The following is a 17,869-nucleotide window of genomic DNA, read 5'->3' on the forward strand; positions in this document are numbered from 1 at the left end:
GTTGTTGTTGGATGGATGGTGGGTCCAGGTGGTGAGGGGGCGGGGCTTTGTTGTGACATCACAAAGTGACAGGAAGTCCTGACGGCTGGTTTTAAGGCTTTAATGGAGCTTTAATGGAAACATCTACCTTTATTTTGAAGGAGCCTTAATACAAACATCTACCTTTATTTTGAAGGAGCTTTAATTCAAACATCTACCTTTTATTCTGAAGGAGCTTTAATACAAACATCTACCTTTATTTTGAAAGAGTTTTAATACAAACATCTACCTTTATTTTGAAGGAGCTTTAATACAAACATCTACCTTTATTTTGAAGGAGCCTTAATACAAACATCTACCTTTTATTCTGAAGGAGCTTTAATACAAACATCTACCTTTTATTCTGAAGGAGCTTTAATACAAACATCTACCTTTTATTCTGAAGGAGCTTTAATACAAACATTTACCTTTTATTCTGAAGGAGCTTTAATACAAACATCTACCTTTATTCTGAAGGAGCTTTAACACAAATGTCAACCTTTATTCTGAAGGAGCTTTAACACAAACATCTACCTTTATTCTGAAGGAGCTTTATAACACAAACATCCAGAAAAAGGTCAAAAAGTGGCGACTGCTCCTCTGCTGCTCCATGACTTGACTTTTCAAAATAAAAGCTCCTTCTGACTGTGACTGTGTGTGTGTTGTCCGTGGCTCCGTCCGGTCGTGGTCGTGGTCGTCTCGCTCGCTGACCGACGTCTCGTCCTCGTGTCTCGTATCAGAAAGTCTCAGAGCGTCTCCTCGGCGACGGTGATAACGCGGCTGAAGGTCGCTCCACACTGACGCCATTGTCCCGCTCGGCGCTGTGGAGGTCACGGCTGTGTATCAGTGTGTGTGTCTGCATGTATGAAACAGTCAGGAGGTGTGTGTGTGTTTGTGTGTGTGTGTGTGTGTGTGTGTGTGTGTGTGTGTGTGTTCACTCCCAGGGGTCAAACACAGTTGATTCCTCCTTATTTTTGCATAAGACCCTGACTAATACTCATAGTACACTGTAAAAACTCAACATCTTTCCAAGAATATTTGTCTTATTTCTTGTCCAAATGTCTCATTTCTAGTCAAAACTAATCTCTTTCCACTTAAAATAAGACTCATCACCTAAAAAATAACTTTTTTTTTTAGATCATTTTCACTTGTTTCAAACAAATTTTCACTTGAAATAAGTAGAAAAATCTGCCAGTGAAAGCATGTTTTTTGTGCTTGTAATAAGGAAGAAAAACTTGTTCCACTATCAGATTTTTTCTACTTATTCCAAGTGAAAATCTGCTTGAAAGGAGTAAAAAGTGTCAAAAAACAAGCTACTTTTAATATGATGTGTCTTATTTTGTTTTGACTAGAAATGACATTTTAACTAGAAATAAGACAAATATTCTTGTTAAGATTTTGAGTTTTTGCAGTGTAATGCTGCATTAGCATCAAAACAAAGTAAATAAAAAATGATAATGATACAGCCTCCCCTTGTACCACACAGCCCTCCCGTCCTCCTTCTCTTCCCCCCATATCCCTGCCGGACTGTAGAACTCTGGACGTCATTCATCTTTTCTCTCTCTCTCTCTCTCTCTCTTTTCTCTCTCTCTCATATTCGTCCTCACTTCTTTGTGTGTATATTATCTTGTTGCTGCTTTCTTGGCCAGGCCATGCTCGTAAAAGAGATTGTTTTTATCTCAAGCAATTTGCCTGGTAAAATAAAGGTTAAAAAAAAAATAATAATAATACATACGTAATCTAAGAAAGAACACTGCAAAAACTCAAAATCTTACCAAGAATATTTGTCTTATTTCTAGTCCAAATTTAATTTCTAGACCAAAACAAATCTCATTCTACTTAAAATAAGACTCATCACATTAAAAAGTAGCTTGTTTTTAGACACTTTTTACTTCTTTCAAGCAGATTTTCACTTGAAATAAGTAGAAAAATCTGATAGTGGAGCAAGTTTTTCCTCCTTATTACAAGCACAAAAAACTTGCTTTCACTGGCAGATTTTTCTACTTATTTCAAGTGAAAATTAGTTTGAAACAAGTGAAAATTATTTAAAAACAAGATAATTTTTAGGTGTTGAGTCTTATTTTAAGTGGAAAGAGATTAGTTTTGACTAGAAATGAGACATTTTGACAAGAAATAAGACAAATATTCTTGGAAAGATTTTGAGTTTTTGCAGTGAAGGGGAAAAGTCAGGGGGCAGGGGCCCACTTTAGTATTCTTTCAGTGGGCCCAGAATTCCTAGCAACGGCCCTGCTGCTTTCTCTGACTGTGCACTTTAATTTTTGTTACAGTTGTTAGTTTTGTTTTGTTTTGTTGAGTTTTTTCTCTCTGAGTCGGATGGAGACGTACTGTATTGTTTTCTGGTCGTCCGTCCGTCTCATTGTCATGGAAACAATGAGGCGGAACTTCTTCTCCTAATTTGGCACAAACGTTGATGACGGCTCAGAGATGAACTGATTGGAAGAGGTTTTCGAAAAGGTCAAAGCTCAGAGCGGTTTAACTGGTCTGAGGTTATTATAGTTCAACTAAAACTAAAACTAAAACTAGAACTAAAACTAGCAGTGAAAAAATAATCTAGTAAACTGAAATAAAAAATAAAAAAACTCCAGGTTTGATGCTAAACTGCAGTAAAGTAAAGTTTCATCAGATAACAGCAGCTTAGTTGTAGTTTTCTTGTCGATGTCTAAAGCTGCAGGAAGAAAACGACTTGGAGTACGACCCACAGCTGGATAAGAGGGAATGGAACCTGATGAGGACTGATGGGAACATTATGGGATGGATGCAACTAAAAGGGAATTTGGAAGTTCATCTTCAGAGGTCTGACAGAGGCTTTCTCCTAAAACCTGAGAAACTAAACTAAGACTAAATAAAAACTACAACTAAGACAAAGACTGAATAAAACCTGAATAAAACTAAGACTGAATAAAAGCTAAGACTAAATAAAAACTAAGACTGAATAAAAACTGAATAAAACTAAGACTGAATAAAAACTGAATAAAACTAAGACTGAATAAAAACTAAAACCAAGAATAAAAACTGAATAAAAACTAGTCAATTCCTCAACAATAAAAACAAAATTACAATAAAAGCTAACGAACATTTTAAAGCTATAATGAGGCGACTGACTGGCCCAGTGGGGCCTGATCAGAAGGTCGCGGGTTCGATTCCTCTGCTCAAAGATATTTACAGAACAGAATCTGAATCTGCTGTCGAAAGAGAAAAATGTGACGGAAATCAAATCACTCAAGTGTAAAAACACACACACACATTTAGCAGCTGTGTGTGTGTGTGTGTGTGTGTGTGTGTGTGTGTGTGTGTGTGTGTGTGTGTGTGTGTGTGTGTGTGTAGGGGTCACGCCCTCTCCTCTCCTCTCTCTCTTCTGCTGTCAGGTTGTGCAACTTCCTCCTTTGATTCGGTCGACACGGCAACTGACCCGGGATTGAACCGAGGAAACGCTGTGATTCCAATATCTCCAGAGTGTGTGTGTGTGTGTGTGTGTGTGTGTGTGTGTGTGTGTGTTGGTAACAATAACGATCCGACCTGTGGGAAATAAACTAAGTTGTGTTGCAGACAGCAGGTGTCTGCTGTCAGCCTGCAGCTCATCGGCACTGAGTGTGTGTGTGTGTGTGTCTGTGTGTGTGTCTGTGTGTGTGTGTGGGTGTGACTATTTACAGCAGTGATTTAGATTATGTCTGCTTTGTCAGACACAGGAAACCTCTCCCTTACACACACACACACACACACACACACACACACACCATCATCATCACCATCATCGTAACCTTTATTTAAACTCGGAGATACATTATATTGAGAAGTAACCTCATTTACAATACTGTATAGCCGAGATGAAACATAAAACATATGAAACATACATAAACATAACAGAATACTGGAAGTTAAAGGACAATTCCAGGCAAATTCAACTCGGGGCTAGCCTGACAAGCCAGACTACATCATTACCATGTCTAGTCTGGCAACGAGCGGTAGACCTCGGCTCAATCCAGGGGGCGGGATGAAGGCTGTCTTTCAAACTGCCTCTGCACCAATAGGGTAGCGCTACGACCAATCAGAGCAAAGAGCAGGATGACGTCAGTGGATTAAACTTTTCCCATATCCCATCGGCAAAACACCAAATACATCCTTCTTCTAAATGAACGACTTCAGTGCAGTTTCTGGCTCAACTTTTAAAGAAAATGACAAGTTTAATTCTTTCAAAGTTGATGCCAACGCCGATTCAAACGATTCCTTTGCCAAAGCCATCTTCTTGTCATGTTTTTCACCGTCGCAAGTATGTTGTCATGGCGTTAAGCCGCCCAACGACTCAATAAACAGATAGAGCAAGCCAACATGTTTGTAAAACTAGATCTAATTCAAAGTCTGGCGGAGTCAAGACCCAAGTTGACGCTCGGTGTGTTCAGGTGCAGTGGGAAGCTCCCGTTTGTGTCAGAAACACAGGAATATCAACTCTGGACTTGCTTCAAGTAAATAAACTTCTGGGTGCATGTTTGAGTCGCTGTCTGACGCTGTCTGTGGAAAAAAATTTAGAAAACATAATAATAAAACGTTAGGTCACTCATGTAACCCCGGTCCTCTGATTAAACTAAGATAACAAAAATATTTCAAACAATACACCTGCTTAGAAGTCTGGCTCAGTATGAGGACATTAATACACGTTGATAATCTGTCGGAAAAGGAATATGAAGCAGAAGCTTGGCTTGTCTTATCCCTACACTAACTGTCAATCACTCTACTGTAATAATAATAAAGCCAACATGTTTGTAAAACTAGATCTAATTCAAAGTCTGGCGGAGTCGAGACCCAAGTTGACGCTCGGTGTGTTCAGGTGCAGTGGGAAGCTCCCGTTTGTGTCAGAAACACAGGAATATCAACTCTGGACTGTATTTGTTTATTGTTGGATAACCACTGATCTCTCTCTGTCTCTCTCAGATGAGCGCGAGGCGGTGCAGAAGAAGACCTTCACCAAGTGGGTGAACTCCCACCTGTCCAGAGTGTCCTGCAGGATCACAGACCTGTACATGGACCTGAGGGACGGACGCATGCTCATCAAGCTGCTGGAGGTGCTGTCAGGGGAGAGGCTGGTGAGTCATCGGCTGGCTGAGCTTTTATTTTGAAACAGGAAGTCAGAGCAGAACTGTGATAAACGTGTCGTTTTAAATCAAGAAATGTTTTCATAGCAAAGAGAACATGAAGCAGCATTTTAATTCATAGTTTGATTATAGTCATTTTTTTATTCTAATGACACGAGTCCATAAAAATGTTTTAAATCAACTTCTTCAGGGTAAAAGTCCTGAACCTGTGGGCGGAGTCACAGTCGCCTGAAAGGGATAGTTCACCCAAAATTGAAATGTCACTCATTATCTCCTCTCCCTCATGTGGACTAAGGGCTGGGAGAAGTTTCAGAGTCCTCCGTGGCTTCTCTGAGTTACAGGGGGTCTCGGCGTAGCAGTGCATACAACTGTAACGGTAGCAAATGGATACCAACAGTCTTCGTAACAAAAAGACACACCAAAAAACATCCAAATACTTCTGCTACAAAACAAGCTTGAAATATAGACTTATTAAATTTTTTTCGGAACAATTTTGCATTTCGGGGCTTCAGTACAAGACGGACATTACATACGAGCAACATGGAGGTATTTGGATGTTTTTTGGTGTGTCTTTTTGTTACGAAGACAGTTGGTATCCATTTGCAACCGTTATATGGACATGCTCTGCTACGCCGAGACCCCCTGTAACTCAGAGAAGCCACGGAGGACTCTGAAACTTCTCCCAGCCCTTAGTCCACAAGAGGGGGAGGAGATAATGAGTGAAATTTCAATTTTGGGTGAACTATCCCTTTAAAGGACAATTCCTGTCAAATTCAACCAGGGGCTCTAGTTTCTTAATATTTCATCTCTAACAGAATGAATGTTTAGATTATACGTTGCTGTGGCGATGGCTGAAATATTAGAAAACTAGAGCCCCAGGTTGAATGAATTTGACAGGAATTGTCCTTTAAGTTGCACAATGCTGTGTGTGATACTATATCAGAACAGCAAACACAGAAACACCGCTTCCGTTAGGCTACTTAGCAACAGCAACAACGATAAACCAAACCACCGATAGTGATAAACCCAAAAAAAATATGACGGATATGAGTTCTGTGTGTGTGTGTGTGTGTGTGTGTGTGTGTGGGTTCAGTGATTGACAAAGTGACCGAGATACAACAGTTAGGCTACTGCCAGCCTCCCGTCTCCAAGGCAACGGGAGGAATACATTACAGCTGGACCTGCTGCCCTTTGTGTGTCTCTCTGTCCATCTTCTTACTGTAACCGCACACACACACACACACACACACACACACACACACACACTCTCAGCCCTTGTGACTTCCAGAGCAACGAGCCAAACTCTTCTCCTTCTCCTCTCTCCTTGGTCTTCCGGCCTTTTCTTTTCTCCGCCTGTCAAACACACGCAGAGAGAAAACACAAGCTCACAGCCAGACAGGAAGCAGCAGAGATTCACATCCATCACAATAATAAAACAACACACAAAACATAAAGTAGCTATAACAACCCTCGGTACAGGAAGTAGAGAGAGAGACAGACTGATAGTGATGGAGGGAATCTCAGTGGGGGAGGGGGGGGCAGCGGAGTTGGAGTTGTGAAAGAAGTCATTGAGTAACTCTGAGGGTTTTTACACGGAGCCAAAACGCCTCCAGACTGGGCTTCAGGAATCTGAGAGCCAGCGGCTGTTTCCACATCCAGACAGAGGCTCGATCCTCTTCATCCAGACTGGTTCATACTGTCAACACAACACAACACAGTTAAACAGACACACACTCGCCCCTATAGACCGAATCTCCTTGTTGTTTACATTCTACTTCCGGGTAGAAAACCAGCTGTAATTTGAATGAGATCAATAGTAACGAACGAGAGTTTAGCTATAGGCTATGTCATATTTTTCACGCCCTATCACCGTTTAGACAAATCTGAAATGATTGAAGAAACATTACTATTTCTGTGTGTGTGTTTTGTGTTGCTATGTGCTATTTATTCAGTTTGGGGGAATCACAGTGTCTAGAAAGCATCAGTGGCTGCAGCTGACAGGGACAGCTAACGGTAGCTAAGCTAATGGCGGTAGCTAAGCTAACAGCAGTAGCTAAGCTAACACCAGGACGTCAGCTGTTAAAATCCTCCCGTTGTGGGACACCACATGAAACTACTCCAGTTAGCTCAGTCATGTTGGAACTCAGATATCCGCTGGAGAAAATATTTTTTCATGGAGCGTTTATTGAGTCACTGAGTTATTAAAGTTAAACAGGTAGCTAACCGTTAGCCCAGCTAATCTCTGATAACCATGACTAATTAGAAAAATGTGCACACAGAAATAGTAATGTTTGTCCAATCATTGGTTTTATAAACTTTACAAACATCAGATTAGTCTAAACGGCGATATAGTGACATGAAAAATGAGATAAATATAGCGAAACTCTCGTGCGTCACTATTGTTCTCATGCTGGTTTTCTACCCAGAAGTAGTTGTAAACAACAAGGAGATTCGTCCTATTGAAATGTAAATCTGCAAAACATTTCAAGTCAAAGTCTTTTATTGTCATTCCACATGTTAAACATGACAGAACGAAATCTGTAGCCAGGTCCCAGATAAAAAAGTAAGCAAATATAAAAGCAAGGAATGGGCACAAACTAAAAACAGACTAAACAGAAATAAATAAGATATAATAGTAGGCCTACATTCATAAAAAATGGTCAAATAGTCAGTGCAAGAGAGACAGCACATAGCAAAGGCAGCTGATGTATGTGTGGACTTAAAATGCAAGTCAGTGCTTTGTTGCAGGTAACTATGGAAGGGATTTCACACTTTGTGCTAAATGCAGAGCATGGCCACTGTGGTTTCATAGGATTATTATTATCACTATCGATGCATTAAAGTCTTTAAACTTCTTTATACGGAGACTATAATGAATCAGATGTCATATAATCTCACCATATGGTTTGTGTGTAGAAGATAATACCAGACCTATGTCACACTAAACAACATGACATGACTTGGAAATATACAAGTAAAGTCGTATTTGACCTAGTAGCAGCAGATTTAATTCAAGTTTATATAATTACGAGTGTTTACAGTGAAATTCCTATGTACTTGTTGCATATAAAATACAAAAATATAAAATGAAATATTTAAAAGAAGCAGAATAGATGTAGAATGCAAGGAATAAAAAAGACCCTAACCCTTAACCATTGATAACGTTAGCCTACTGGTACTTTATTTCCGTCTCCTTGATAACAGTTACTGTAGTCAGTTACATTCTACTTCCGATAATTGGATTTCAAAATAAAAGCATACATTGAACATCAAAAAACGTCACGAAACATTACAACTTCCACTGTCTTTTGTGTCGCTGGTTTTACTTTACTTTACTTTTATTTGTTTATTTGAATGAGACAGTGCACATTAGCAAGATGCTAATTTCCATCCGTAGTAACATAAAAACATCAAAACACCAGTTTCTGCACCTGAAAATTAAAACATATGATGCAACAAACAAATGAATCATTTCCCCTGTTTTTTAGAATAACAGTTTTTTTTTTTTACAACAAATGGTCTAAATGCTGAACCCAGTGTTCCTCCTCCTCCTCCTCTGAACTGTGTCACATTGTTCACACATGGCCCGCAGAAAGATAATTGTTGCTTAATATAAACTTCATTTCATGGTGTTTTTCCTCCAGAACACACGACTGTATTGTTTTATTGTTCTCTTCATCCTCACATGATTCATTTCATATATTAATAATAAGTAATGAGAAATTTGAGTGTGAACTGAACTTTTATCCTCCACATATTTTCCCGCAGTGTTGCTGATGTTTTTAAGTTTTAGTTCATGTCGCAGTAAAAACTCACTGATTCACTGTTTCTGTGGTTTTTTTCTGGGAACAATGGAGCTGTGGGTCTCTGGGGGGGAGGAGGGGCAGGAGGGGCAGGAGGGGGAGGAGGGGGGAGGAGGAGGGGGGTGTAGGCTGTAGGAGAAGTGTTGGGGGTTTTCATGGGATTAGTTTGAAATAGTAAAAATATACAAGACATGACCAGATGTCTTCTGAGAGAATAGGAGTCATTTTTCATATTTTTGTGGTTTAAGTTCACAGCGATGACGGAGTTAAACATGGGAGGCAACCGGAGGGGTGGGGGAGTGTTGAGGCTGCTCCAAACTTAAAGGGATAGTTCAACATTTAGTCAGATCCTCCTCTCACCATAATCCCTATAGTCTTAGCAGTAGGTTCGTTACCTTTAGTTTAGTTTATTTATTTATTTCATTCATTTATTGAGCATAAAAACAAAAAATAAAATAAACAATGACAGTACTGTAACTCTTGAATGAAAGGGGGCAGAAAGAAGCGAACTTATATTGTCTACCCCTTGTTACAAAGAATTAATTCACAAATTAGATAATACCTACATCCAAGCAGAGAAAAAAATGGAAGCATCTTTAATTGTCGGTGCATGTTGTTCAAATACACAATCCAACAACTCCACAACGCTCTGGTGGACAAGTTGTGAGCTACACATTCACCACACTATGAGATAATAACACAACGTTACCACACAGAGTTGTTGTAGAGGGAAATACAGAGACTGTTGATGAAAAACTGTCCCTGAAGGCAACGCGCATCAGCGGTTTTGCATGAATTTCCCTCTAAAACAACTCTGTGTGGTAACGTTGTGTTATTATCTCATAGCGTGGTGAATGTGCAGGTCACAACTTGTCCACCAGAGAGTTGTGGAGTTGTTGGATTGTGTATTTGATGAGATTGATGAGGGGAAACCAAGAAATCCCATAATGAGTCTCCGTAGCGTAGCTCTAAGCAGCTCACGGCTCTGCTCCGGCGTTCTAAAAATAGCTTGCACCGACAATTAAAGGTAACGAACCTACTGCTATGACTGTAGGGATTATTATGGCAATGGGCCAATTTGCCAAAAATGTTGAACTTTTCCTTTAAGGAAAAACCCCCTGTGAGCGTTCAGTCTAAAAACAGCGAAAACAAACAAAAAAAAAAAAGCGCCTCATGCTGGAAACTCCCGCCTCATCAGCACCGAGCGGCTGCTGATGGAGGAGAGAAGGATTGTGTTGCTGCTGAGCTGCACTAACACAACACTGCAGCTCTGTGTGTGTGTGTGTGTGTGTGTGTGTGTGTGTGTGGGTGGGTTTAAATCTGCCACCGCCGCACACACACACACACACACAAGCGTCCAAAATATCTCTGGTCAGAATCCAGATCCTGAATCACCACGGTAACTCTCTCCCGGCTGTGTGTGTGTAGAAGTGAAGACAGCAGTGTTATTGTTGGACCGGGTCCTGGTCGTAGTGAAGATGGACAACATGTGGTGTGGACGGATCATCTCTTATTGTTTTATAGTTATTTATTATTAGTAGTAGTATTATTATTATGGGGTTTTAATCTAATTATATATCACAGAGATAAATATCTACACAGAGCAGTGTTGTGTTTCTGTTTGTTGTGTAACAGTCTGATTCTCTACAACACACAATGTTACAGAAGCGTCCACTGTGATAACACCTGGCATACCTGTCCATCTTCATCAAATAAATTGAATTGAATTGAACAGTTTATAATAAATACACACTGTTAAGCATTAGTGAAGCATGACATACTGAATTCATCATTTATAACATATGAATAAATACTCATCAGTATACATCAGTAGTTTATAAATACACTTATCATTGATAAGCACTAACTGTGTTTATAATGAGTATTCATGTGTTATAAATTAAGAGTTCAGTGTTTATTAATGCTTAACTAATGCTTAATAGTGTGTACTTATTATAAAGTGTTACCAGTTTGCTTTTTTTAATTCCGTTTTAATTTGGTTTTATTTTTGAGACATTGACTAGTTTTATTTAGTTTTTATTTAGTCTTAGTCTTTTAGTTAGTGTTGCATTGTTCATTGTACTATTTAGTTCTCATTTTTTGGAAAAATTGTCATTTTTATTTTTAATTCAGGTTACTAAATTATGTTTTAGTTTTAGTGAACTCTAATAACCCTGGTTTCAATATGAATCATGTGAATAACGTCCAGTAGAAGTTGTTTTTTTTAAATCATAGTTAGAAAAAACACAAAACACAATCATAACAAAGTGTGTCGGTTTGAAGGCGTTCAGCTGTGTCTGCAGCTGTTCTTGTCTTCCTCCTCTTCCTCCTCTCCCTCCTCTTCCTCCTCTTCCTCCTCATGTTTGAAGCCGTTCATTCACGCTTCCTGGTTTTTTTTACAGTTGTTGTTGTTGACCTGTGTTGTTGTGTTTTGTGTGTGTTTGTGTTCCAGCCCAAACCCACTAAAGGCCGTATGAGGATCCACTGTCTGGAGAACGTGGACAAGGCGCTGCAGTTCTTAAAGGAGCAGCGCGTCCACCTGGAGAACATGGGCTCCCACGACATCGTGGACGGGAACCACCGGCTCACGCTCGGTCTCATCTGGACCATCATCCTCCGCTTCCAGGTGAGAGGAACACCACCACCAGAACCAGAACCAAGTCTGTCAGCTGTTATTCACTTAATTCACTTTTATTCACTTTCATTAATCAAACAGAGTCGGATTCTTGTTGTTCACCTTGAACAGGGTTAGACGCTTCTCTTCTCTGTTTTACCTCCTGAAAGATTAAATAACATCAGTCTAATGTTGCGTTATGCATACACTACAATATCAGATAAAAGCCTCAAACAGACTCTGGTCTCCTGTACAGCAGTGGTTCTCAAAATTTTTTACATCAAGGACCCTAAATCGACACAAATTAGACCACGGACCCCCATTAGATAACATTTTGAAGAAAACACACAAATATTTGTTCTGAGACTGAAGAACGTTAACCAATGTACGTTCAAATTATGGCCAATGGCATTAATTTGGGGAAATATTGTAGAGAATTTTCTGGAAAAAAAAGTGGTAAGATTTCTTAAAAAAAATCTAGAAAAAGGTGGAAAAAATTCTCAAAAAAAACTTTTAAAAAAAATCTAAAAACATAATAATAATAGTTTTTTTAAGTTAAAAAATTCTAGAAAAAGTAGTGAAATTTCTTTAAAAAAGCATAAGAATAATTTTTAAAAAATGTTTAAGTTAAAAAATTCTAGAAAAAGTAGTAACATTTCTTTAAAAAAAAACATAATAATAGTTATTTTTTTTAAGTTAAAAAATTCTAGAAAAAAGTGGTAAAATTTCAAGAAAAGTTGTGGACCCCCTTGAACCCTCTCAAGGCTGAACAAAAAGGAAGTGTGCGGTCCGACCCAACTCAAGTTATTTGTGTATTTTTTACCCAAGTAATGAATTAAGAAGAAGGACATTTATTTATTAGAAGTTTAATCGGTGCTGATTATTATTTAATTCTCCTTTTATTTAACCAGATAAACTCACTGAGATTTAAAAACGAGTCCGACCTGGCACAAACAACACCAATTAGACAGCATAAAAATGTACAAATTACAAATTACACGAGACAAACACAAGAGCAGATAGATTCTCTTCTCTTCCCTCACTGGTTCAGTCGGTGGTACAGTAAATCCTCCTGCAGCTCGTTCCATAACGTTAATTAAAGCTGGAGCTTCTAAAGTTGAATAATGTTCAGATGAAGATGTTTCGTCTTCATCCAGATGATTCATCATCTTCCTAGTTCATTAAAATTCAAATCTCCTCGATGTTTTTCCACACAGAGTTTTTATAAAGTGACATCATCACTCTTTATTAATCCTAAAGATGTGACACAGTCTGGAATCTTTAAAACTTTAAAACTCACAGATTAACGCAGCGTCGGTTTAATGACGAGATGTTTTACAGCCAAAACACAAATACTCTGAGTGACGGGGTCGTTGTGTCGTGTCATGATGGTGATGATGATGATGATGATGATGATGATGATGATGATGATGATGTCATCAGCGGGGACAGCGAACAGCAGTGAAAACGGGTGAAAAGGATTTAGATGTTTTTAAGCCGCAAGGATTAAAAAAGAAGTGTTTTAGTGGTTTTAAATCCTGAGATGGAGGAAGGAGGTGAAATGGAGCAGAGGGTGTGTCTGCGTGTGTGTGTGTGTGTGTGTCATATATGTGTGGACAGTTTGATAAAGCTTGGAAATTCAAACTCTGTTACTGTCCACCACTGCCAATCTAATGTGGCGGTATGCATACACTACAATATCAACAAACTGAAAAAAACACCAGAAATACACAAATGTTTGTTCTGAGACTGAAGAACGTTAGTTTTTTAAGCCAATGTGCGTTCAAATCAGGGCCAAAGGTGTTAATTTTGGGAAATATTGTAGAGAATTTTCTGGGGAAAAAAAGTGGTAAGATTTCTCCAAAACAATTCTAGAAAAAAGTGGGAAAAAAAAAAAAAAAGTTTAGGAAAATTCTAGAAAAAGTGGTAAAATTTCTTAAAAAAACAACAACATAATAATAATAGTTTTTTTAAAAAAGTTTAAAAAATTCTAGAAAAAGTGGTAAAATTTCTTTAAAAAAACATAATAATAATAGTTTTTTTTTTAAAAAGTAAAAAAAATTCTAGAAAAAGTGGTAACATTTCTTTAAAAAAAACATAATAATAATAGTTTTTTAAATAAGTTAAAAAATTCTAGAAAAAGTGGTAACATTTCTTTAAAAAAAACATAATAATAGTTTTTTAAATAAGTTAAAAAATTCTAGAAAAAGTGGTAAAATTTCTTTAAAAAAACATAATAATAATAGTTTTTAGAAAAAAGTTAAACAATTCTAGAAAAAGTGGTAAAATTTCTTTAAAAAAAACAAAATAATAATAGTTTTTAGAAAAAAGTAAAAAAGTTCTAGAAAAAGCGGTAAAATTTCTTTAAAAAAAACAAAATAATAATAGTTTTTAGAAAAAAGTAAAAAAAAATCTAGAAAAAGTGGTAAAATTTCTTTAAAAAAACATAATAATAATAGTTTTTAGAAAAAAGTAAAAAAAATTCTAGAAAAAGCGGTAAAAATTTCTTTAAAAAAAAAACATAATAATAATAGTTTTTTTTTAAAAAAGTAAAAAAATTCTAGAAAAAAGTGGTAAAATGTCAAGAAAAAGTTGGGGACCCCCTTGAGCCAAAAAAAGGAAGCGTGTGGTCCGACCCGACTCGAGTTATTTGTGACAGGCTGGACAGGTTGACCTCTGACCTGTGTGGACAGTTTGATAAAGCTTGGAAATTCAAACTCTGTGTGTGTGTGTGTGTGTGTGTGTGTGTGTGTGTGTGTGTGTGTGTGTGTGTGTGTGTGTCTCAGATCCAGGACATCAGCGTGGAGACGGAGGACAACAAGGAGAAGAAGTCGGCTAAAGACGCTCTGCTGCTCTGGTGCCAGATGAAGACGGCAGGGTGAGAGAGAGACTCGTTATTACAGGACATTATAGTACTACATTTCCCATCAGCCCCTGGGGCATTAAATTAAAGTGTGTGTATGATTGTAAGAGTGTGTGTGACCGTGATGTCCTCCTTCCTGTCCAGATATCCAAACGTCAACATCCACAACTTCAGCACCAGCTGGAGAGACGGGATGGCCTTCAACGCTCTCATCCACAAACACAGGTCGGTACCTGAACGCATCACGCAGAGGCCTTGAAATACACTGAATTTTTTATCTCCTAAGACTTTATCAAAAGTTGAATTAGATTTATACTAGATGTATAAACTTTAGACACAGATTAGTTAGTTAGTTTCAGTTTATTTCGGACATGTTAAAAGAAATAAGAAATAATACATTAATGGACAGACATAACAAATAAATACTTTACAAAGACAACACATTTGATTTCTTTTTTTTTTCATATCTGAAAAGGAGTGGGAAGAAGTAAAACTTATTTACTCCCACCCCTATTCATAAATTAGCTACCAAGCTTCCTTGTCATTATAATCTATACAAGAAGTTAATACACTGCTCAAAAAAATAAAGGGAACACTTAAACAACACATTGTAACTCCAAGTATATCACACCCGTGTGAAATCAACCTGGGATGATCATTTTGATTATGTTATTTTGTTCTCAACACACTCTGCTATATATTGAATAACGATTTTAAACTGCAATATTTCATTAATTGAGATCTAAGATGTGTTGTTTAAGTGTTCCCTTTATTTTTTTGAGCAGTGTATATAAGTTAATTTAGCTGGATTTATTCTAATATATTATCACTAATCTTTATCTCTCTAATATAAGCATATAAAACACATATATAAAGACAAACTGAAGGAAACACCAACAGAGCAACACATAAAACTAAGTGGGTAAAGACGGAGAAACTAGACGATGATCTTCAGTCTGTGTTTCTGTGGTTGTGGCCTCATTCAGTTCTTCTGTGTCTCATTGATTCATTAAAACCAAGTCACAATAATTGATTAAGTTGATAATACTATGACTAGACATCGTCTCTGAAGTATAAAATGTGATAGATGAATGTTGTATCTTGTAGATGATGTAGACGTCGTCCGTCCTTTCACCTCTGACCTGTTTAGAAATGAACATTTGTTAGATATAACAACACTATCTAGCAGCATCTAGTGTTTAGTTTAGAGCAGCAGAGATGAAACATCTGTAGTGAAGCTTCACAGTGAAAAACAGAACATAAGTCATGAGAATAAGATGTAATAAATAATGAATCTACACAGTGACTTCATCCTCCTCCTCCTCTACACTGTTTCCTCTGTGCTTGGCTGCACAGTCTCGTCTTTAACCAGCTGAGCGTCTCAGCTGACCGGTCAGCAGACTCAGCCTCAAACCTCTTGATATTTAACACTGTTGTAAACATTTCTTCTTTATGCACGTTCAAACCGAGTGAAGCTGATGAGACTTTACACTAGGGGTGCACCGAATGGCATTTTTTGGCAGAAGCCGAATACCGAATAAAATCAAAACGCTTGGCCGAATAACACCGAATAATACCGGAAGTGGTTATAAAGTTTTTAAATAAAATATTTTTTTAAACTTAATTTTCAAAGAAAGTAAATGTTTATTGACTATTCTGACAGTTTTTGAATATTCCAGTTGCCGTTGCTCATCAAAAAAGCACAACAAGTTATATAAAGTTTTTCATTTAGGCCTATATCGGCCCATTGTGAGTGCTGAAACATCTATGCAAGTAGGCTTCATTAAAAAAAAACCCAAGTGTCTTTTAAAACAGTGGTTCCTAAGCTTTCTTGGTCAGATTTTTTTAAATTCATCAATTAGGCTACTAGACATTTCAGGCGACCTCATTTGAATTTCAGGCGACCCCACGTGGGGTCCCGACCCCAAGGTTGGGAAACACTGTTTTTAAAAGACGTCGGCCACGGACGGAGTGGGCGACATGCTGGGACGAGGAGCTTTCGTTTTAACTGCTGCAGCCGTCTCTCCCTCTCGTACTCAGCATGCTGTCAGAGAATAGACTGGCTCTGATGCTGTTCAGGGTGTTTGGTTTTTAAATGATTCATTAAAAGGCGCGTTGCTACGGGAACAATATTCGGCCGAATATATGCGGTTATCGAATATTCGGTGCATCCCTACTTTACACACAAACTCAGAGACGCTCAGTGATGATTAATTGAAGCATTGAGCCTTTAACCCCGTGTGTGTCCGACCTTGGGAAGCAAGAAATGAGCTGAAAATGAAATAATTTATTCCATGTTTGTTATAAATAAAGTGAAAGTTACAGTTTAATGTCTTGTTTATGGTTGTTTGTTGTGTATGTTTGTCGTCTTCAGACCCGACCTGATCGACTTCGACAAGCTGAAGAAATCAAACGCTCACTACAACCTGCAGAACGCCTTCAACCTGGCCGAGCAGCACCTGGGCCTCACCAAGCTGCTGGACCCCGAGGGTGAGACTGTTGTCATGGTGACGCCAGGCTGTTACCACGGTTACACAAGCAGATACTTTATTCATTACAACTATTTTAATTATCTGGAACTTATTGAATCACATCACAGAAACCAAAGTGAGACAGAGACATTTGTGGTTAAAGGCATAGTTCAACAATTTTAGCAAATTGGCCCATTGCCATAATCCCTATAGTCATAGCAGTAGGTTCGTTACCTTTAATTGTCGGTGCAAGCTGTTTTTAGAACGGCGGAGCAGAGCCGTGAGCTGCTCAGAGCTACGCTACGGAGGCTCATGGGATTTCTTGGTTTCCCTCATCAAACTCATCAAATACACAATCCAACAACTCCACAACGCTCTGGTGGACAAGTTGTGAGCTGCACATTCACCACGCTATGAGATAATAACACAACGTTACCACACAGAGTTGTTTTAGAGGGAAATTCATGCAAAACCGCTGATGCACGTTGCCTTCAGGGACAGTTTTTCATCAAGCAGTCTCTGTATTTCCCTCTACAACAACTCTGTGTGGTAACGTTGTGTTATTATCTCATAGCGTGGTGAATGTGCAGGTCACAACTTGTCCACCAGAGCGTTGTGGAGTTGTTGGATTGTGTATTTGATGAGTTTGATGAGGGAAACCAAGAAATCCCATGAGCACTCCGTAGCGTAGCTCTGAGCAGCTCACGGCTCTGCTCCACCGTTCTAAAAACAGCTTGCACCGACAATTAAAGGTAACAAACCTACTGCTATGACTATAGGGATTATGGCAATGGGCCAGTTTGACAAAAATGTTGAACTATCACTTTAAAACAAACAAAAAAAGACTCTGTCACTGCAGCACTTGTAGATCACCTACTTGTTTTTACATATTTATATATTTTTCTACTTCACCTACCTCTTTCAATTCTTTTTTTCTACATCTCTTAGATAATCTTTGTATAATTATTTAATCTCTTTTAAATGTCGTCGTG

General features: G+C 38.2%; 1 protein-coding gene across 3 annotated transcripts in view; it reads left to right on the forward strand.

Moving 5' to 3' along the window:
- The window catches only part of LOC146973014 (spectrin beta chain, non-erythrocytic 1), a 152,946-nt gene that overhangs the window by 74,358 nt on the left and 60,719 nt on the right, over positions 1-17,869 (forward strand). For all 3 annotated transcript variants that reach the window (XM_085799255.1, XM_085799256.1, XM_085799254.1), the window contains 5 exons: positions 4,966-5,117; positions 11,382-11,555; positions 14,330-14,421; positions 14,551-14,631; positions 16,781-16,896. In XM_085799255.1, coding sequence (XP_085655381.1) covers positions 4,966-5,117; positions 11,382-11,555; positions 14,330-14,421; positions 14,551-14,631; positions 16,781-16,896 — 615 coding nt within the window. The remainder of the gene's footprint in view (positions 1-4,965; positions 5,118-11,381; positions 11,556-14,329; positions 14,422-14,550; positions 14,632-16,780; positions 16,897-17,869) is intronic.

This window comes from Trachurus japonicus, chromosome 15, assembly GCF_045865225.1.
Source record: "Trachurus japonicus isolate A0001 chromosome 15, Traja_1.0".
Taxonomy (NCBI): domain Eukaryota; kingdom Metazoa; phylum Chordata; class Actinopteri; order Carangiformes; family Carangidae; genus Trachurus; species Trachurus japonicus.